This window comes from Galeopterus variegatus, unplaced genomic scaffold (genome assembly GCF_000696425.1).
Source record: "Galeopterus variegatus unplaced genomic scaffold, G_variegatus-3.0.2 Scaffold927, whole genome shotgun sequence".
Classification (NCBI taxonomy): Eukaryota; Metazoa; Chordata; class Mammalia; order Dermoptera; family Cynocephalidae; genus Galeopterus; species Galeopterus variegatus.
This window is the reverse complement of record NW_007727038.1, coordinates 354,316-377,187: the sequence shown is the minus strand read 5'-3', so window position 1 is coordinate 377,187 and position 22,872 is coordinate 354,316. Positions and strand designations below refer to the sequence as shown.

The window sequence follows — 22,872 nt, the reverse complement described above, 5'->3', positions numbered from 1 at the left end:
TCCTGGGTTTGAACTCAGTTGAGTCTACACATAAATCACTAGGTGATTATCTTGGGCAAGTGCTTAATATTTTTGAGCCTCAAATTTCTTCCCCGCAGTGATGTTATGGGGACTAAAGTTTATATATAAACACATGTACATATGCTTTATTCATCTAACAGCTTTCCTGTTGTGTCTGATTTTATTACTGAAGCAATGCTTGGCATAAAATAATTACTCTGTAAATGTTAGCTACTACTATTACTATTTACTTTAGCTATTATAACAGTCCTCAGATAGATATAATCCCCAGTTTACAGGTGAAGTAATAGAAGCCAAAGGAGGTTGTTTAACTTGCCCAAGGTCATACAGCTGGTGAGTGTGCAGAGCCAAGGTTTGCACCCAAGTTTGTCTGACCAGAAAAGCCTCCTGCTCACCCGCTGAATCTGTCACTGCCACTTCATTTTGGCAACATAGCTCAATAGATGTGGCTGGATTGTTAGGAAAGTCGTATTTGTATCTATTCTTACAAGGTTATTTCCTGATTTTTCTTTTCTCTTAAGTAGTTATAATTTCCCTCAGGAAATAAATCTATGTTCTTATGTCACACAAATTTTTTTGGCATAAGCCTTGCTTCTTTGAGAAACACTTATGAAGTGAAAGGGTCAGTAAGTAGTTATAATTTCCCTCAGGAAATAAATCTATGTTCTTATGTCACACAAATTTTTTTGACATAAGCCTTGCTTCTTTGAGAAACACTTATGAAGTGAAAGGGTCAAGATTATTCCTTAACATCAAGTGCTTTTCCTAGGAGAGGAGCCATCATATGGAGATGCTTTTATACATATGGAATAATGCCTATGGCACATGAAAGTTACATGAAACTATGTTTATGCTCCTTACCAGATACTTCTGATAGATCTGAGTGTTGTCCAGTGAATGAAAGCTCCTATGAAATAGAGAAATAATGAATTTTGAAATGGCTTATTAGCCATTTATTAGAAATTTAACCTTCATGATACCATCTCTGAACATGGGGCTTTGGATACCCGGGCATGCTAAAGGAGTTTAGTGAATCTGCTTTGGCTAAATAAGTGAATGAATGTACTCGTGGATATGAAGGAAAACAGTAGCTACAAGAAAGCTTCTTACTGTGAAGAAGATGTGGGGTGGCTGGAAGAGAAAATGGTTAGTTCTGAGTCTGAGCAATAATTGGAGTTTGTTGTTGTACCATTTTTCTACATACCTCATTCCTCCCTGACATTATACTCTCCTCATTCTTTGAGATGTCCCTTCTGTGCAAGCATGCACACTCGCATAAAAATCCTGATTTCCTCTTCTGTATTCAGTGCATTTTTGCCTTTTACTTTCAGATTCCTGATCTTTCCTTAAACAGTGAGTTGATAAGTTAAGTCAGAGATGTGACTTTAGTTGTAGCAGCAAATCTAGTTGGCAGACCTCTTCCCACCCCTCTCCTCCCAGTAGAGGATACTGTTTTCTGGTGGAAACCTATCTTGGCATGAATTGGTTATGGTTGGATATATAGGAACTATTTTCTTTTGCTGACTTGATTATTGTGTGACAGAAAATTGTTTCTCATTCCTTTTTCTTTTATCTCAGTCAGGATTTTCTAGATGCAAGAGATAGTACTGAATGAATAAGAACTGTAAATTTCCTTTCAGCAATCACATTGCATCTAGAATCAAAGGAAAAAGGCAGTCTTTAATTCTAGATAGCTCTTGATCATATTTTAATGTGGGTATTTTTTAAATACTCCATTAAGTGGTTAGTGATAGGGATGGATATTTGGTGGTTATTATTAAATCTTCTGCTGTTGAGTTTTGACGAATGTGATAATTTGACTTTTTCTCTTTTTAGCTGTCCCATTTCCTCCAAGTCACCGGCTTACAGCAAAGGAAGTGTTTGATAATGATGGAAAACCTCGTGTGGATATCTTAAAGGCACATCTCATGAAGGAGGGCAGGCTGGAAGAGAGTGTTGCATTGAGAATAATAACAGAGGGTGCTTCAATTCTTCGGCAGGAAAAAAATTTGCTGGATATTGACGCACCAGTCACAGGTAAGTCCTGAGGATGGAGGCTGCCCACTTGTGTGCACACTTTGTTGTTTATAGCATCAAATCAAAAGTCCTAGCTATCAGTGAGTCTTCAGATACCTTAGTCATCATGATCTTTTGCTGTCAAATCTATACATTAAGGGACCAAGGATATTGTACATATACAAATATTTTATTTTCATGTGTTAAATATCTATAAGATTGTGATGCTCTAAAAGTGGTGTGCAACTTAGAGATCATGAAGATTTCTGAAATAATAATTAAGAAGTGATATTGTTTGTCAGTAGAAATACAAACTTGCACAAAGAATACGGGATATTTATTGGGAAAAGTTATACAATGCATCAGAAGACTTCCACAGTGGTTGAGCAAGTGACTGAGTTAAAGCAGTGGTTCTCTATGTGTGGTCCCTGTCATCATCATCGTCATTATCATCTGGACTTGTTAAAATGTAAATTCTCAGGCCCCACTTCCGAACTATTGAATCAGATCCTCTGGGGTGAGGCCTAACAGTCTGTGTTTTATCAAGTCCTCTAGGTGATTCCGATGCACATGTAAGTTTGAAATGCATTGAACTTAGGAAGAAAGTCAAATTTCCCTCTCTTTTTGTAGCATTTTGTGCCTAGAAAACAAGTCTTTACTTTTTGAACATTTTTGTTTTCTTACTTCTTATGGGCAGATATATATTTTGCATAAATGTACTTGCATTATGCCATAAAAATTAAATCTTGTCAAAATTTCTGAATAGTATAGAGTGTCTAATACTACTCTTTGTGGAATTTGCTAAACTTGCAGATTTTAATTTTTAGAGAAGCAAAGAATGTTTATTTTCCCTTTAAATATTATCATTCTTGCATAAGAAAATGACTAGGCCCATAATATTGTCCTTTTTGGAATAAAGGGGACATTTAAAAATATTTCATATATAGTAGTGATTGCTTCTTTTTTCTAAATCTTCATGTACTTATAGTGTTATTGATATTTAAGTGTATATTTGAATGTGACTGATAAGAGCTCTGTAGAATGTCAGATTATACCTTCCTTGATCAAAACGCCCCTACTGATTTTTTTCCAAAGAAATTGACTTTTTTTTATATTTTATTTTTGGATGATGATGCTAGATTTCTTGTTTATAAGTCAGAAAAACAATGACTAGAGCTAGGGTCAGGCAGAAGGAGAAATTGGCTACAGAGGTATTAACGCCATGTCAGACCAATGATGATTAAACCAAGCCACAGACTGTGCATATGATTGTGAACCCCATTTTCCATATTATAAACTGGAGTCATGTGTTATTATCTCCAACTCATAGAGACAGTGAAAATGTAAGGACAAAACAAATGTGAACATGCTGTGCTTTCTTAGATACTAAAATACTAAAATTATTTAGTGTCTAAATACTAGTTCTGAATTCATCAGCAAACAAATTATCTTAGAATTGATACAAATTCTACCTATATATTAATGGTAAATTATCAGCTTTATTACATTGCATTGACTTCTTTTTCTCGGAACATAAGAAAATGGAATAATAGTGGCAGAGGAGGTGGACAAAATAATTTATTTTAACATTTGGATAAAAGAAAGAAAAACCTTTTTTCTTATAATTCACCAGTAAGCTAATGTCTTAGTCCATTCAGACTGCCGTCACAAAGTACCATAGGCTGGGTGGCTTATACACATCAGAAATCTATTTCTCACAGTTCTGGAGGCTAGAAGGGCAAGATCAAGGCACTGACCAATCTGATGTGTGATGGAGGGCCTGCCTCTTGGTTCATAGACACCACCCTCTCACTGTGTCCTACCATGGTGGGAGGGACATGGGATCTCTCAGGGGCCTTCTTTGTAAGGGCACTAATCCCATTTATGAGTGCTCCACTTTCATGACCTAATCACCTCCCAAAGGTCTCAGCTCCAAGGACCCTCACATTGTAGGTTAGGTTTCAACGTAGGAATTTTAGGGAGGCACAAACATTCAGACCATAACAACTTATAATTTATTGTTCAAATTTATGATATATGATTGTGTTCTGAGACTTTGATTTATCTGGACATCTGAGCTAACAGAGTAATATTTATTTTTAAATTTAGAATATTTCATACAATGTTTGTATAGTTGAATCCATAAAGTTGTACTTTATTGCTGATATAAGGCTACCATAAAAGGAATGGTCTACCTTTAAAAATCTTCGAGGTAGATTATTCTTTATAATTCAGAATTCTACCTTTCAGAAAGATGGAGAATCTAAGCAACAATTCAGATGCATAATGTAAGCAACAATTCAGAGAAGAAGAAGGAAAAGGAAGAAGAAGGGAGAAAAAGAGTAGGAGGAGAAGGAAAATAAAATAGTTACAAATGAAAACCTTATAGATAAGTCAGGAGGAAAGAAGCAAGGACTTAATTTAGGGGAAAAAAGCCTGAAGCCTGACCTTACATTGGTTTTTAAATGGTATAAGAAATGGTCTTTCACCTGGGATGTGTCAGATTCTTAAAAATGCTGAGGTGCGTGGGTCTAGGTAGTCCCCATCCTACTGTTTATTAATAAACATTTTTTCTCTCTCAAATGTTTAGAGAGGAGTTGTGCTAACACCAGCCAGGGTATGCCCTTGTTTAAGAAAAACCTAGAATTAGTGTCCTAGTTATTGGAAATCTGCATATTCCTTTATTCCTTAACATTTCTTTAATGTTTCAGTGTTAGAAGCCTCCCCTTAGAGCGTTTTTAAAGCAATGAACGGTGTGTGTTAATTTAGGATTTTTTTTCCCCTTAAAATTCAGTACATTTTATTTTAGAGAAGACAGAAGGACCAGGAGGCTGCCTAGTCCCATCCTGGCTTCCTGCGTCTGTCCCTGTACGGCGGGAGATAAAGCACTGTGGACTTGCCCTCACAGAGTGTGGATTCAGACATGTGAGCAAGCCGTCCTCATGGGAGTAGAGATGAGGTATATTTATGGGTCCCCAGCCAAAACAAAGGAGTCTTGAGGCAACCTCTGCTCTTTTTACTAGGGTAACATGCCTGATTAGAGTAGTAGCTGTTTCAGAGATTTAATTTGAAGAATTTATTTCTGTGTTGGAAGTGTTTTGTGGAGGAGTTATTTTTCCTTCTTTGACTTTTTCTGAAAATTGAGCTGAACTTATTTTGGTTTCCTCTCAAACATACAAATGGAACATTAAAAAAATGTGGCCAAATTATCAGTGTGGCAAGTCATTTTGGTAACTCAATTTAATGAACATTTACTGGACATTTACCTGTTACAGGTGGTATGGATCATGTGAATAAGACCTGGTCTCTGCTCTCTAAGGGCTCAAAATATAACCTGAAAAACAAATAGATATTTACCCAAAGATAAGTATGTCATACTATTGATTAAAGTAGATGGCCTAGATTTATTCAAGCAAATTAAGAAGTATCCAAGTGGATATAGTTAATTTAAAGCCAGAAATTTTTCTATCTAAAAGGCTAGGGTTTCCCTGACAGTGCCCATTGATAATTATATTCCAAAACAAAACTGGTAAATAGATGGGATCCTACCTGTCCTGTGTATGGATTGAGAACTCTTTCAGAAAGTGAGGATTCTCAATGGTAAAACATATGAGATGGTAGTCCTCAAGTAGAATACTCACTGTCCAGCTGGGGAGTCAGACATAAACAGATGATTACCATATTATTTGGTAAGAATTGCCATGGAGGTACCTAAAAACTGGTATGGGAACCCAGGAAAAGGAATGTAGAGAGCCAAGAAAGTCTTGACAGTTTCCATGATATTCATATTGGATTGTGTGTGATAAGTAATATTTTACTATGTTAAAAAGCTGGGGAAGGACATTCTGGGCAGAGATAACAGCATGTTAAAGACACTTGTATGTTTTGTAAAGTGGCAAGGCATCTTCTTGGAGGTTTGCTGTGGAAAGATATTTTTAGGAGGGTTTAGGGGAGGTGGGGAGGTGGGGGTGTAGGGGGTGGCGAAATTGAGATTGGAAGGCCAGGGTCAGATAGGCAACACCTAAAAATTCTGATATGTTCTATAAGCAACGGGGAGTTGAGGAGATCTTTGAGCAGGGAAGTTACATAATAAGTCTGTGGCTAGAATAGCATCCTGGATGAAATGAGTAGGTGGAATGGGGAGGAAACTTTGATTAGGAACCTTTCGTACTCGTCCAAGGGAGCTGTGCTGATGACTTTGGCAGAGTAGGGGGTTGGATCCAGTTTTTATTACAGAGCCTTTTAAAAAGGGATTGTTGAAGTTGATTTTAAAACATCTTATTAGTTTGTATTTAAAAAAATCAATATCTATTAAAGACTTCTTGAATATGATGAGATGGTTTATGCAGGGATCCAATTTACTACATTTCTCTTTGAAGTTCTCATATTTTCCTGTTTTTCCCTTTGGCTTACAGAGAATATTCTGCTCATTTGTAAAGCAAAAGCAGACCAGGAGCTTAGGTTTTTGAACAGAGAGATTTAGAATTTATTTTCTGTTCTCTGGGCTGAGGGGATAGGCCAGCTTCAGCTCTGGAAACTGCTAATCTCCCCGGTTTGTCTGTTTCCTGCAGTGGGGGAATTTGTCCCTGGGGCAGCAAAGGATTCCCTCAGTGGCTGGGCCTGCCATTTAGCATGTCAGGCAGTTGCCAGGAGAACCCTCTGGCTTTGTTCCTGGATGTGAGACTGGACCAGTGGCCAAGTTTAAGGTCATGGCATTCCTTCTCTTACAGCAGCTGACGTCAATTAGGAGAATTCCCCTTGCCTGTACTCTGGGGAGAGTTAAGTAGGGATAGGAATCCAGTGTCTTTCGGGACCTAAAAGATCAGTGTTTATTCTCCTCATGCTGTCATTTGTCACTGTGAAACAGCATGGCCTTAGTTTATATGTGGATAAAATATTACTTCTGAGGCATTTTGCCCACTTGTGATTTCAATGCTCATATCTCTAGGGCCTGCCCTGCAGTCAGAGGCCTATTTTGGTACCCGGCACACTGCTAGCAAGTCAGCACATTTCAGTCCAAGCCTGTGGCAGCAGTGCATCATTTTGATGTGCTTATTCTCCTTGTTTGGGGCCCTTGATTTAATAAAAAAAATAAAAAAAGATAAAGATGATAAAAGGTGACTGTATGAGAGCCAAAGTCCTTTTTTCTGATCTGTTTACCTCTCTGGTCTTGCAAGGTTGTTCTTAGGAAACCCATTTTACAAATAAGAAAAGGGAGACTCAGAGAGTTGAAGTCGATGTTTCCAAACTTTGGGCATGGATCAGAATCACCTGGAGGGCTTTATAAAACAAGAGTCCCACCTCCAGAGTTTCTGTTTTAGTAGGTGTGGAGAAAGGGCCAAAGAATTCAACTATCTAACAAGTTCTGGGCCCACACTGTGGGAACCGCTAGTATAGGTACTTAAACTGAGGTCTCATAGCTAGTAACCTGAAGACCTTGCTTTGAGCATACATTTATCTACATAACTCATGCTTAGCTAGTATACTATATTGTATATATACACTATTCTACATATGTATTGTGGGGTTAAAATCATGTGCTTTCAGTTCATTTAACTAGAATTTGTTCTTGCTCGTTACTGAAGAAATTACAGGAAGAATGCTGATGCTAAATGTTCTCAAGAAATAGAAAGAATAAATTATATTGACTTGATTATAAAATATTTTAAATGAAAATATATTTCTATAATACAAGGGACAACACAATAGTGCTTAGCATATTTGGGGCATAGAGTTTTTCTGTGTAGTTTTTTCCATAAAAAACATTCGTAGTGCTTTTCTTTACAAGCTCTCTGGGAGTTTGCTATAGAAAGCTATTACTGGGACAGTTTATAAAGAACAAAAAGGAAAACAGGGGATCAAAAGAATCTTTAAGTTAGTTGGGTGGTAATGAATACAGTATCCTATTAAAAATAGCTGAATCTTAGTAATTCACTGGGTGTACAAGTCAGTGATAATGTATTAACATCAATAAACAAGTAACACCATCTATGGGAAACATTTAACAGTAATTACAATTACATCATAATTACATGAACAGACATTTTACTTTAAGACACAGTATAAAATGTCCTTTTTATTTTTCCATGAGTTGGTACTTTTTACAAACAATGAAGTATTTAGGTTTTAGTATTTAGGTAACGCAGTGCCTGTACTTATTTTCATAGGAAGATAGGCATCCCCCAAACTATTATTTTTAAAACCTGAAAGTGATCACTTACAGTAACAATACTCTGATTTTTTGGAGAAGGTTAAAATATATTAAAATCAATATTACTGTGGCTTTGAGAGAGATGTTGTTTCTAAAACACTGAAATGCCTCCACATAAGAAAAGAGTATCTTATTAGGTACCTTAGAGAGACCTTAAAGGAAAAATGTAGATGTTTTCCTTTGTCTACCCAGATTAAATCCATGTTTCCAATCTCACCTCATGTTCCAGTTTCTCATTGAAGTGTCCCTAATAATTTCAGGCTCCATTGCTTTTATTCTCTTTCTGAGCCAGTAACATTTATGGACTATAGTGGACAGTCCCAAGTACTGGTCACGGATGGGTAGTGGACCATGACAAGTTTTCACTGGTCCAGAATCAAGTTATCTTTTCCATGTTAGTGAGAATGCTTTCTTTTTGTACATAAACCTATGGTGACAATAGATGCTAATTTTTTAATAGCTTTTTTGAGGAAAAATTAATGAGTTGTTTTTGTTGTAGGGCTAACATTTGTTAAGTTCTTGTTTTTTGTCAGTCATTTTTATAAACACTGTACTTTTCAACGTTTAGGTTGAACTCATAGGTTCACACAACCGTATGAAGGAATTACTCTTATCAGCCCCATTTTACAAATGGGGAAACTGAAGCTCAGTGAAATTGAGTATCTCACCAAGGTTACCCAGCTAGAAAGTGCCAGAACTGGGATTAAAACTCAGGCAGTTCAGCCTTGTCTATTCCCATTTTATTTGGGAGTGGAGGTTAATTTTACAGGTCCATGAAATCATTAAATCTGAGAGTAACCATGTATAGCTTGGCATTTAACTATCTTGCCCTGAGTTATTTTTTTGTGTCATACTATTATCCTACTAAATGTTAAACATCTGAGGACATGGATCTTATGGTTTTCTGGATGTTCTTCTATTTCAAAATAATTTTAAGGTAAATGTCCTGCTGACTTGCACATAGTAAATTGTAATAGTATAATGGAAATATATGGGAATCTCTAATTATAGTGTGTATTTATTTATATATATATAAGTGTGCCAGCGTAATCTCTTAAATAGTGGTTATATTTTTATTCTATTCTTTTTTTCTGTATTTGTTGATTTTCCTGAATTTATTGATTTGTCTTCTTAAAGGAGTGTTTTAGACATATGAGATACTGCATAAATAAAATATATGAATCTGTCAGAAGTCATTTCTTATGGAAGAATCTGTGGCTTAATTAGTGGATTAGTGAGGGAAAAATAATATTAAATTTTGAGACAGCTGCTTTACCAATATTTAAAATTACTATCTCGGTATATAAAATGTGTTATTTAAAAATATTAGCTAAATGCTTTTATATACACATCTTGCTAATGTAAAAATATATTATCTGAGAAAAGGCCTTTAGGCAGTTCAGTCCTGGCTTTGCTTCTGTTTTTTAGGTCAAATAGCTTGTCCTTCTGTATTTTTGTCTAGCTCATCACCAGCACCACTGAGTGAGCATTGTCTCGTGAAGTAACTGGAACTCCATGGAATGGTCTGATATCTAAGTCAATCTGTTGAGGGAGGGAAAAACCTTCAAAAAAGTCCAATGCTCTTTTCCTCATATTAAACTCTAAAAGGTCTATGAAGCAAACTGTATATATGCATAAATCCATATTTAAGAAGAGGCAACAAATAAACTGGTAACAAGTTTCACTTTAAGTTGCTTTCATCATATGAAAATAATATTTATAGCAAAATGTGTTTTATAAAACTAGGATTGTGCTGATTATAAGGTGGTAGAAAGAAACAACAAACTACCCCCAAATCCAAGGGATAATCAAGCTTTTTTCAGAGGTTTTTATGAAGTAACATTGTATGTTAATATTCTGAATAAGATTTCCATTCCTGCTCTTATGTGGTTGTCTTTTGACTCCACTTTGGTGTATAATATGATTCTCTGTAATATGTATGTGTACATATTTGATGTTGTGGTCCATGTGTCAGCCAGTGTGAGACAGCAGCATTGTTTCATTCTGTTCCTTAAAGTTTGGAAACCAAGGCTTTTGATCTTCAGATTCATGAGAGTCAAATATGTAGATGGAAGAAAATTGACCTGTTTTATTCTTTCTATAAGCTTTTCTTTTTCATTTTTTGGTTAATGCTGTCTGCTTTTGAATTTTCTCCTTGTTTACACAAAACAAAGCCCTGTGCAAGAATAAAATGAAGTCTAGTGGGAGAAAAATTATAGGTAAAAATGAGGGAAACCTAAAATGATTAACCAAATTTTCTTTTTCTTTTATGGCTCCATTTGAAGAAAATTATTTTCCTTATGTAAACTGATGTGTCAAGATCTGCATTTTATTTACACTGCCCTTCTTTTTAGATTTATATATTTTTGTTATATTCAAGACAGTGTTATTGTTGGGTTCCTTTGGATTTCATGATTAGTGTTAGACATGTTAATATTAAAACTATTTGGAATTCATGAATGTGATCCCACTTCAGAAATGCAGTTATTAACATTCACAATCTCTGAATGTGCTGTCTGATTTAAGATGCCATCTGGTGGTATGCATTTGATACATCTAGTTGTACTTTTAACTATCAGAGTCATATATCCTTTATTGTTTGTGAAGGAGAATATTTTTGAATGACATGCAAAGACATTTGTTTTCATTTCAAACAAAGGGTCCTTTGTGCTTTCCTTTCTGTTTTTTCAAAGTAATATGCATATGTTTGCTTTGGTTTTTATTAGCAAAATCTAATTCTTTCTTAAAAGCACATTATCATGAAGCTCCAATTTTAAAAACTTAATTTCGCTCTTAGAAATTTGTGGATATTCAGCATCCCCTTTAAAATCCTAATTAAATATGTTTTTCATTTAGTTTTTAAAAGGTAAAATTTGATTGGAAATTTGGATATCATGTGGCGAAAAAGAGTTTATCAGATAATCATAAACATGAAACAGAAATTATTGATTTGAAATTCTCTTCCTCCTGTTTTAAACATTAAAGACTAACTCCTTCAAAGGTGGACCTTAGCTTAATCTTAACTACTGCTTTCTTTGCCTTCTTTAATAGGTAAGCTGGTAATATTTATTAAATATGTATCAAAGCTAGGTGAAAATTAGAAAGTAAATTGCCTGCAGTATTGATATAAAATGTCCATTCCACTTGAGAATCCACACTGAGGAAATGGTAAAAATACATGAGATTTTTTTAGTCCCTTACAAAATAATTTGTGGCTGGTTAGCTTAGTTTAATAAGGGCATGGTGGCATTGAGCCAGTGTATAGATTCTTTTCCCTCTGTAGCCTGTTTAGCCTTTTCAGATTATACTCGAACTTCTGGTCTAGCCAGTTTATCTTAAAACCAAACCAACCCAAAAAACAAACTAACAAACAAAAACCAAGATGACTGGAGTGAGAAGGGGTGAGAATAGGAAGTGTGATTTAATCCTTGCTGTGCAGGTCACCTTAGGTATATCACCTAATGACAGCACAACACTAACTTTGCTTTCACCCTCTCCAGAGTAGTGTCTGGGTTAAAATCATGGATCTCTAGATTAGTGTTCTGGGTCTGCTACTTCCTGGCTGTGTACCACTGAGCAAGTTATTTCACCCCTCTAAACCTTAGCTTCCTCATCTTTTCAGTGGTGTTAGTTCCATGCCTGTTGCTCAGATATAGTGAAATGCTGTAAACACAGCACAGATAGAGTAAGCACCCAATAAGTAGTAACTGTTATTATTGCTATTACTATTTTTGTCATGGCTGTTATTGTTGTTATGTGGTTGATATACCAACTCTGTTTCATTGTTTGGTGATTAGAAGCATAGAGGTCTTTTAACTGTATTAACTTGGATAATACAGCAGACCTTGCATTTCCCCTTTTATGGATGCAACTAAAGACTGCCAGGGCTATGGAATGACAGAGGGAGCAGACAGGTGCTTGTGGCTACAGCTGTCCCCTACACTTCCTTCCAAAATTCCAAATGAGTTTTAATTTTTATTAAGGAAAATAGGTTTTGCTTTTGGGAACATTTTTTATGCTGTCAGTACATCAATTAGAAAGAAGATGAAAAAACAAAAAACTGTGAAATATGAGCTATTTAAGATACCTTTTAAAATTAGAAACAATTAACCAAATATGTGAGGGTGAGCCTTGCTCAAGAGTTCCACGTCAAAGTAATAATTCTCTATATTTGATGGCTGAGAATCACTCTTTCACAAATACATGTTCATTTCAAATTTGGGTAACTGACTTTTAAAAGAAGAGTTCATGGAATTACCAACAAAGTATGCATTATCTGGATTTTACATTTCCCGAGTAATGTGCTGCTGTAGATTGCTTTCTCACATTTAAATCAGAAAAATGTTACAGGGATTTCCAGTGATTTTTTTTTTTTTTTTTTCCTTCTCACCAGCCACTCTAAACTATTTCGGGATATTTTATTGTATACCTCTTTGTTGAAACTTTCTAGGGTTTCGAGAAAGCTCAGGCTTAGTATTTCTCATACTAAGAAATATAAGAATTTCTTAGTATGTTTCTAGATATGTCAATAATCTTTGAATGAGAAAATACTAGGCAAATATCAGAAGTTCAGTTGGAGAAAAAAATAAATTGTAGGTTAAGGTATTATGTGTCAAAACAATATAGTATTGACTGACATCAAGCACACTTTTCTTATTTTGTATATTATAAACTACTATGTAGCATTTTCAGGTAGTAGCTAATATTTCAAGTTCTGTTTTAAGCAATGAATGAACTCAACAGTAATCTGGGAGGTAGATACTCTTTGGATGGCCATTTTATATACCAGAAAATTGAGACATGGCGATATTTACAGAGCTTGCACAGGGTCATAGAAATAAGAAATCCACAGTCTAGAGGTCTCTTTGGTTCTAAGACTCTGTACCTTCCATTATAGTATTATTTAAACCCAGGCAGTCTGGTTCCAGAGCCTGGTGTCTTCTTATGAAGCCGGGAGGTGGCCCATAGACAACTGCTTAAAATATTCTTGAATAGGAAATTCTTATATTCTCATCTAATGCTTTGAAACAAGTACCTAATTGATACCCATGTTTATACGCATTCAAATTATTCACTCAACATTATGCAACCTGTAGAGAGGACATGCTACAGTTACTGAGGTGAAGTAAAAACTAGAATTGTTAAAGGGCAAGTTAGTAGTTTAAAAGTGAATACATAGTTTTTATTTTATTTTTTCTTTCCCCACATGAGCTTACTTTTAAATTTCAGCTTTAGAATTTTTGATTTGAAGTGGCTATAGGTGTTAGACATATTGGAATTATTTTAAAACAATCCTGAAATCCTTATAATACCCTTCAATGAAATTTAAACAGTTTACACAAGACCTCAGTTCATATTGACCATCTCATGAAGGATGAACTCCAAGGTGATTTTCCTCTCCTTTCTTTTTTTCTCTTTTCCTAAAATTCACATCAAACAGTATTTGTTGTAAAACACCGATAAAAAGAACAAAAAACTTACTATTTGCCTCCCAAATTTTTGTCTGAAATTTAACTTTTTTCTTTGTTAGTAGAAAATTTGCATGGAAGTACTAAATTATTTTATATAGTTGAGCTATCTAAGAAAACAACTTAAACACTGAGTTCAGCATAGGACCAAAGAAAATTTTATGATGGTATTTGGCTACCATTTAAAAATACATTTTGGGCCTCCCTCTTGGCTTAACTAAGGCATAGCTTCTAATCCTCTGCCTCCCGCTCCCTGCATTTCTGTAGAACTTCCGCAGCTCCCCCATGACTCAGATTCCTGCCTGAGGCTACAGTGTACAGCCTAAGCCCTTGTTTCACCCTGGAAAGAAGCACCTAGTTTAGCCCTTCTCATCTAACTCCAAGTGCTAAAGAATGGTAATTAGCATTCTTTGGACTCTTACTACATGGCCAACAGTGTACTAAATGTTTTATGCATTAAGCAACCTGGCGAGGTAGGTACTGTTATTCCCTATATTAGAAAGGAGCTCTGTCCAATAGATACATAGTATGAACCACATATGTAATGTTAAATTTTCTAATAGCCATTTAAATTTTTTTAAAAAGAAACAGGTGAAATTGACTATAATAATTTATTCTATTTGACTTTATCCAAAATACTATTGCTTCAACATGTAATCAATATAAAAATTATTAATAAAATATTTTGCATTCTCCTTTTATGAAGTCTGTGAATTCTGATGTTTATTTTATACTTAGGGCACATTTCAGTCTGACTAAATATATTGCAAGTGCTCAATAGTCACATGTGGCTAGCGGCTACCATAATGAATAATACGTTTGTAGATGAAGAAGCTGAAGCTTGGCACGTAGCTTGGTTATGGTTGTAGCTTTAGCAAACCCAGCAGCCTAGGAACAAACACAGGTGACTGATTGTTGGCAACAAGCTGTCAGTCAGCACACTATACCATCTTAGAAGTTGGAGAAATTGTTTTCATTCTTCAATCCACAGTGAAAGCCCTGTTATACTCCTCTGTGGCTTTAACTGCCTATATCAAATCTAACCAGCATAGTGAGATTCTGTTCTCTAGGTATTTCTTTGTTTCAGTTGAACCTGTGGTATTAGATTCTGTAGTCTCTGACCAGGTTTTCTGTTGGGTCAGTGGAAATAAAATCACAGACGCCTAGAAGTGTATGGGAATCACTTGCTTTCTTTTTTCTAACATAGCTATTTCTGTCTTCCCCATAATTGTGAGCTTGTGCTTCTTTCTACATTGTGCACTATTTGCTACTTTCATTTGGCAGAAACTATATTCTATTTCTAATCCTTCTAGTCTATTCCCTTCATATACTTTGTTTTCTATTCCCAAGTGATTTTTCACAAAACCACCATATTTATGTCATTAAGATATTGTTTTATTACTACTTCATTGCTCAGAAAGCATCTGTGACTATCTATTCTTTACAGTAGAGATTCTCAAAAGAGTGTGGAGGAAGGTCCATAGGGTAAGTGTATCATCATATATGAGGAATCAGGTAGGGTAGAGCTATGGGATATTGGAACAAGAATGTGGAAAAGCAAAGCAGTATACACTTGATATAAAAAGACTGCAGCCTGTCTTTCATACAACATCACATAGAAAAACTTCGATCAGTAAAAGAAATGCGTTGTTTATAATGGTAATACAATGCAAAATTTTATAAGTTTTAGAGTCAAATTTTTATTTCTAAAATTGCTTTGATATGTGTTTAATCACAGTATTTACTTGATTTTAGGATTCCAAATAGAGTTAAAGAGGGCAAAGGATTTTGATAGTTTTCAATAGGGGAAATCTTAAAACACTGTTCTATTGGATTGAGTCAATTGTATACTATTTATTGTCTCCCAACATTCATTTGCTCAATTCCTAGCTTTCCTAAGTGATTCACATGGCCACTCAGCTGAAGGGTAAATTTCCTAGACTCCTTTGTCACTATAGATGGCTGAATGACTAAGTTCTGGTCAATGGGGTATGAATAAAAGTGCTATGTGCACTTCCAAATGGTGTAACAATGCCCGTCTTGTTTCCCTTTCCCTTCTTGCCAATGCACTTGGGGTGGCAAGAGCTGAAGATGCCATCGTAGCTATGGTCATATATTGAGTATGGAAGAGCAACAAGAAAGAAGGGTCATTGGGTTCCAATTCTGTGTACTTGCCATGTTAGCTCAAATTGCTAAGATTCAAAGAAATAAACTTTTATCATATTTAAGCCATTGTTATATCTGGATTTTTGTTATAAATTCTGAAGCCTGTATTTTAATGCAAAGTCTAAACCCATTGATATCTCCCCTACAGATAGCTACCTACTCTACTGTAGCTACCATCAATCCCTGCCATAAACCCTATTCTTTTCCAGAGAGAAGTCAGTATATATATATATATATATTTGTTTCTGTGTCTTGGGATACATGAGAGAAATTCCATCTACTTGAGGTATGCCTTCTTGTTTTTTTTTTTTTCCAGTGATGTGAGTTCTATACATTTCTCAAGAGCAGACTCAAGTCTTGTGTCCTCTGGGAACATTCCCTTGACCCCTCAAATAGCAAGGTCTTTCTTTTCCCCTAGTTCCCAGAGCATTTTATTGCTTAAGCTCATTTAATTTAATGTTTATCATGTAATATTTTGTCCCTCCCAACTATATTGCTAGTTCCTTAGGGGAAATCACTGTATCTAAAACTTCTTGAAAGCAACCTTATCATCTGTTCTAATGCCTGCCTATATTACGTACTTAATGATTATTTAATTTGATTTGATTCGATTTTGTTCAGTATCAATAAAATGTTAATTAAATCTTAATCTATTACTTTGAAAACTGAGAGGTATTGAAGATATTTTTACACAATCGTTTTTTATAAGGAAAGATTAAGGCTGCTTTTCATTTTTTTCCAGTTTTTTTTTTGTTTTTTGGAAATAAATAGAGAAAAGCACAGTATAGCTCAATGTAAATAATCACATGTGACATTGTTCTGGCCAAATCCCTACTTTTTTCACATGAGATACTTACAGTCAAACTATTGTCAACTCTTACTTTGTTTTGATTTTGATAGGATTTCTAATGATTATGGTTGTAATTGATAGTATCCCTATTGTGCTGTTTATCTTGCTTCACTCTATATAAAAGTCTTCTCATAATTTCATATGTAGAGATTTGACAACTCACTTGTGCAGCCTCTCATGGGCAAATTCATAATTGCTAAACTTTCATAGAATCATAGAATTGTATTGTAAGAGACTTTATTTTATCTAATGTTTTCATTGTAATGTGTTTTTTTTAATTTGTCAACAAACAAATAGTTAAATCATGTGTTCATTTTTATATATCAAATGTGATTTTTGAGGATTCTGACTGCAAAGTGTAATGAGATTTTCTGCGTATTTTTATCAGATACTTTTAGTCCAGATTATGCTTATTTGAGGAAAACTGAAAATTGGGCAAATGATTTGCATAAAAGAGGAGCCTACATTTTATTTTTAATAGAGTTTGAAGACATTTTTGATTTCTTGTTTAGATTCTAATTAATATAAGTTTCATATATTTGCAGTACTGTCATCCCTCATATCTGCAGGGGATTGGTTGCAGAACCCCTGTGGATACAAAAATTCACAGATGATCAAGTCTCTTCTGTAAAATGGTGTAGTATTTGCATTAATCCTAAGCCCAGCCTCCTGTATACTTTAAACAATCTCTAGATTACTTATAATACCTCATACAATGTAAATGTTGTTATACTGTATATATATTTTTTTAATTTGCATTTTTTATTGTTGTATTTTTTTTCAAATATTTTCTATTGTGGTTGGTTGAATCCATGTATGCAGAACCAGCAAATACAGAAAACCAACTGTCTATTTTCATTCAGGTTTGTATGTTAGCTTTGTGGACCTTACTTTAAAAAGTATCCTTAGGTTTTTAGAGTAGTTGATATTTTCTCTGATGTTTAATTTCTTCTATTCTGTAGTCATCAAATTTATTTATAAGTGCCCATAATATATCTAATAAAATCTGTAAAAGTAGAGGTACTGTGTTATTCTTTTTCATTTTAATATGATGACGTTGCATTAATTTGAAAAGATTCTCATCAAAAGCTAGTGAAGGAAAAAAAGTATTTATCAATATTATTCCCAGTCTATATTATGAAAATTATGCCAGAAAGTTATCAGAGCAATATTTATTCTAACATGATTATGACCTGAAAACTTAATTTAGTTTAGGTTGTGTGTAGTTCTCAAATTTCCAATTTGAGAATACTGTGACTCAGTTCATTATTACCTAGAATATTACTGTGGTAAGACACAATGCTAATCATTTCATTGAAACAAAATGTTTTCAGTAGTTCCCAGGGAAGACCAACTTCCAGAATTAGTTAAGGCATGCAATTCAAAATAATATGAAATATAATTTAACTACCAGATATCCACACATGTGTTCAGTTCTAGGTGGTATCCTCAAAGTACAGTAGGTTAAATGCTGATACATATGCAGATTGCCTTTTAAAAATGACCTGTGGGGAGAATAGTTTTATTCTGATGGTCTGTTATCCTTTATCTCAGTTGTGTACCTAGATTTTGTCCTTGCTATCCTCTCTATATCATAGATTTTGGCCAGCTCCCTTGTGACCTATGACTATTAGTTTTAGCTCTTTACCAACAGAGCCAATTCTTGGATCTTTGGCAGAATCCACTTTTTGATTATTGGTACTAAATTTGATGACCTTACAATTTATCTTTCAAACCAATAAATTTTTGAATGTAGGCTGCTGGATGGCATGCATATGAGGGGCCAGACCCAGATTACCTGGGCTACCCATGGCAGATGACAGAATAGACAATTCCCAGCATCACTCCTTCCCACAAGTAGCAAATTTACAACTATTAAAAAGTGAACACTGTCAACCTGGAACTGCAATAGGTGGAGGAAGAGGAGAAGAGATCTCCAGGGTTCCTAAAGGCATGAGAGGCAATGGTGAGAGGTTGTAGGGATGGTATAGGGATGGTATGTATTTTTCTGAGCCAGCCTGGTTGGGAGATGGGGACTAGTTGTTACACATAGAAAGAAACCAGAAAAAGTTGCAGTACTCTTCAGATAAACCTCCTTGATGTCTGCTGGTGAGAGGAGGGCTTCAGAGTGCCCCATACCTAGGCCAAAGGCCATAAAGACCACTGACAGGATTCCCTCAGGCGCGAAGAGGAACAAGCCCATAACCAACTGGAGAAAGGAGCCCCCCAGAGGCCAGAAAGACTCTGGCCTGGGATGGAATTCCTCAGAGCCCCACACAGAGAGTCAGCAGCAAATAGCAGTCTCCTCAAATGCTTATGTGTCAATGTAAAGACACAGAGATCAAGAAAGAATAGAGAAACATGTCACCACCAAATGAAATAAAGCACCAGCAATGGATGTAGAGAAACAACAGATTTATGAAATGTCTGACAGAGAACTCAGAATAACCCTCTTAAGGATGTTCAGGGAGTCACAAGAAAATACAGATAAAAGTACTTGCCAGTGCAATCAGGCAAGAGGAGAAATAAAGGGGATACAAATTGGAAAAGATGGTGTCAGATTGTCCCTGCTTGCTGATGACATGATCCTATATATAGAAAAATGAAAAGACTCTACCAAAAAACTATTAGAGCTGATAAATGAATTCAGTAAAGTTGCACAATACAAAGTCAATATGTAAAATCAGTAGCATTTCTATATTCTAGCAACAGACTAGCAGCAGAAGAAATCAAGAAAGCAAGCTCATTTACAATAGCTATTAAAAGGAATAAAATACCTAGGAATAAATTCAACCAGGGAGGTGAAAGTTCTCTGCAATGAGAACTACAAATCACTGCTGAAAGAAATAAAAGGGCACAAAAAAGATGGAAAGACATCCCATTTTCATTGACCATTCCATGTTCATTCCACCATTGATGGGTGATTGGATAAACAAAATGTTCAACATCTATCTATTGATCTACCCATCTATCTATTTGTCTATCTGTCTGTCTGTCTGTCTGCACAATGGAATATTACTCAGCCATGAAAAAAGATGAAATCTGATTTTGCATGAACATGAATGAGCTTGGAAAAAATTATGTAAAGTTTATAAGCCAGGCACAGAAAGAGAAATGCTATGTCCTCACTCATAAGTGGGAACTAAAAAAGAAAGGAAGGAAGGAAGAAAAAGAGAGAACCAATAATCACAATAATATGTTGAACTTTCAGAAAGAGAGAACAGAACTGTGGTTACTAGAGGTGGGAAAGTGGGAGAGAGAGGCGGGTTAGGGAGAAATTGGTTAATGGACACAAATAATTATTACATTTTGTAGTGATGAAAATGCTAATTATCCTGAATCAATCATCACATATTGTACACAAATATTGATAATCAACTCTGTACCCAACAAATATGTATAATCAATGGTTTCAATTAAAAAATACAGAGAGTAGATTAAATGATACCTAGAAAATAATTCAGGAGCAATACAAGAAACATGACAAAGGAATAGAATCAATTAAAAAAAATTGGAATTCTAGAATAAAGGATACATTATTTGAATTGAAAAACTCAATAGAAAGTTCCAACAGGATGCTTAATCAGAATAAAGAATCAGTAAGCTCGAAGATAAAACCCATGAAGGAGCAAAAAGAACAAAGAATAAGAAAAAATGAAACAAATACAGCCAGTCTGGGACTCTCTCAAGTGAAATAAGCTCCATGCAATTAGCATAACCAAAGGAAAGGAAAAGGAAAAGATGTAGAAAGCCTGCTCAAGAAAATATTGGTTAAAAGTTTCTCAAGTACGGAGAAAGATGACAGCATCCAGGTGCAGGAAGCTCAGAGATCCCCAGTCAGTTCAGTCCAGGGAGGAACACATCAAGGCTCATCATAATCAAATTATCAAAAACCAGAGAAGAGAATACTGAAAGCAGGAAGAAAAAGAAAACATGTAACATTCAATGGAGCCCCAATACATCTTAGCAAATTTCTGAGTAGAAACCCTACAGGCCAAAAGAGAATGGGATGATATATTCGGAATGCTGAAGGAAAAAAACTGTCCACTAAGTGTTCTGTATTTGGCAAAACTAACCTTCAAATAGGAAGATGAAATGAAGTCTTTCCTGAACAAAGAAAAGCTAAGAGAATTCATCAACACTAGACCTGCATTATAAGAAATGCTAAAGGAAGTTCTTCAGTCTGAAAGAAGTCAACACTAAGGAGCAGCAAGAAAACATTTGAAGATACATAATTCATTAGTAAAGTAAGTTCACAGACAACCTCAAAATACTCTTCAGTTGTAAGGATGGTGAATAAACCACTTACATCCTCAATAGGAAGACTAATGGACAAACATAACAAGACAACAACAAGTACAACAACCATATAAGAGACAGGCAGTAAGGATGGTGAATAAACCACTTACATCCTCAATAGGAAGACTAATGGACAAACATAACAACAACAAGTACAACAACCATATAAGAGACAGGCGATATAAAAAGATGTAACCAGAAACAACAAATTATCGAAAAAGAGGGGGAATGATGCCAAAGTACAGAGTTAGCTTTGAGGTTTTTTTTTTTTCTTAGATATCAAAGTTAAGTTGTTATTAGTCTAAAATAATTTGTTACAGCTGCAACTTTTTGTAAGCCTCCTGGTAACCGTAACACAAAAACTTATGAGACATACTAAAAATAAATAGTGAGAAAAATATAAAACCAGGGAAAACCACTCAATCACAAAAGAAGACAATAAGACTAGAAAAAAGGAAAGAAGGATCCACAAAACAACCAGAAAAAAAAAAAAATAGCAAAATGGCAGTAATGAGTGCATGTACATTAGTAATAACCCTAAATGTAAATGGATTAAATGCCCCAGTTAAAAGATATAGAGTGGCTCAATGGATTATAAAACAAGAATCAACAGTATGCTGCCTACAAGAAACTCACTTAACTGATGAAGACACACACCGGCTGAAAGTGAAGGGATAGAAAAAGATATTTCATGCAAATGGAAACCAAAAAAGAGCAGGATTAGCTATACTGTTACCTAATAAATTAGGCTTCAAGCCAATGAAAGTAAAAAAAAAAATAAATTAAAAAAAAAAAAAGATTTGGAAGGTTATTATATAATGATAATATAATGATAAAGGGGTCAATTCAACAAGAAGATATAAGCGTTCTAAATATATACACTCCCAACTATGGAGCACCCAGTTATATAAAGGAATTACTATTGGACCTAATGGGAGAGATTGACTCCAATATAATAATAGTTGGGGACTTTAATAGCCCACTTTCAGCAACGAATAGATCATACAGACAGAAAGTTAACCAGAAAACATCAGAATTAATCTCTGCTATAGGTGAACTTGTCCTAATGGGCATTTATAGAACATTTCATCCAACAGCTGTAAAATACACATTCTTCTCAACAGCACCTGGAACATTCTCTAGAATAGACCATATGTTAGGACACAAAACGAGTCTCAACAAATTCAAAAAAATTGAATTGTATCAACTACTTTGTCTGACCACAAAGGAATAAGACTAGAAATCAAGAACAAAAAAGGGACACTAGAAATCATATGAAGACATGGAAATTAAACAACATGCTCCTAAACAATGAATGGGTCAAAGAAGAAATTAAGAAGTAAATTAAAAAATTCCTGGAGACAAATGAAAATGAAAACACAACATGCCAGAACCTAGGCGATACAGCAAAAGCAGTTCTAAGAGAAAAGTTTATAGCAATAAATGCCTACATTTAAAAAGAAAAAAGACTTCAAATAACTTAATGTTACACCTCAAAGAGCTGGAAAAATAAGAACAAATCAACCCCCAAATCAGGAGAATAGAAATAACAATGATCAGAGCAGAAATAAATCACTTAGAGATTTAAAAAACAATCCAGGGCCAGCCCGGTGGCGCACTGCTGTAGTGCGCCGCTTGGGAAGCACGGCGGCGCTCCCACCAAGGGTTCGGATCCCACATACAGACCGGTTCCCGCTCGCTGGCTGAGCGAGGCACGGGAGCAACGCCGAGGGTTGCAATCCCGTTGCTGGTCCCGGTCCGGTACGGGGGCGACACTGAGGGTTGCGATCCGTTGCCGGACACGGAAAAAGACAAAAAAAAAAAAAAAAAAAAAACTGCTT

The 22,872-nt window shown here is 35.2% G+C and overlaps 1 protein-coding gene across 1 annotated transcript in view; it reads left to right on the top strand.

The window, feature by feature from the left end:
* Nucleotides 1-22,872, top strand: part of PPP3CA (protein phosphatase 3, catalytic subunit, alpha isozyme) — a 234,344-nt gene that overhangs the window by 74,514 nt on the left and 136,958 nt on the right. Inside the window, exon 2 of the mRNA XM_008573519.1 lies at nucleotides 1,858-2,058. Coding sequence (XP_008571741.1) covers nucleotides 1,858-2,058 — 201 coding nt within the window. The remainder of the gene's footprint in view (nucleotides 1-1,857; nucleotides 2,059-22,872) is intronic.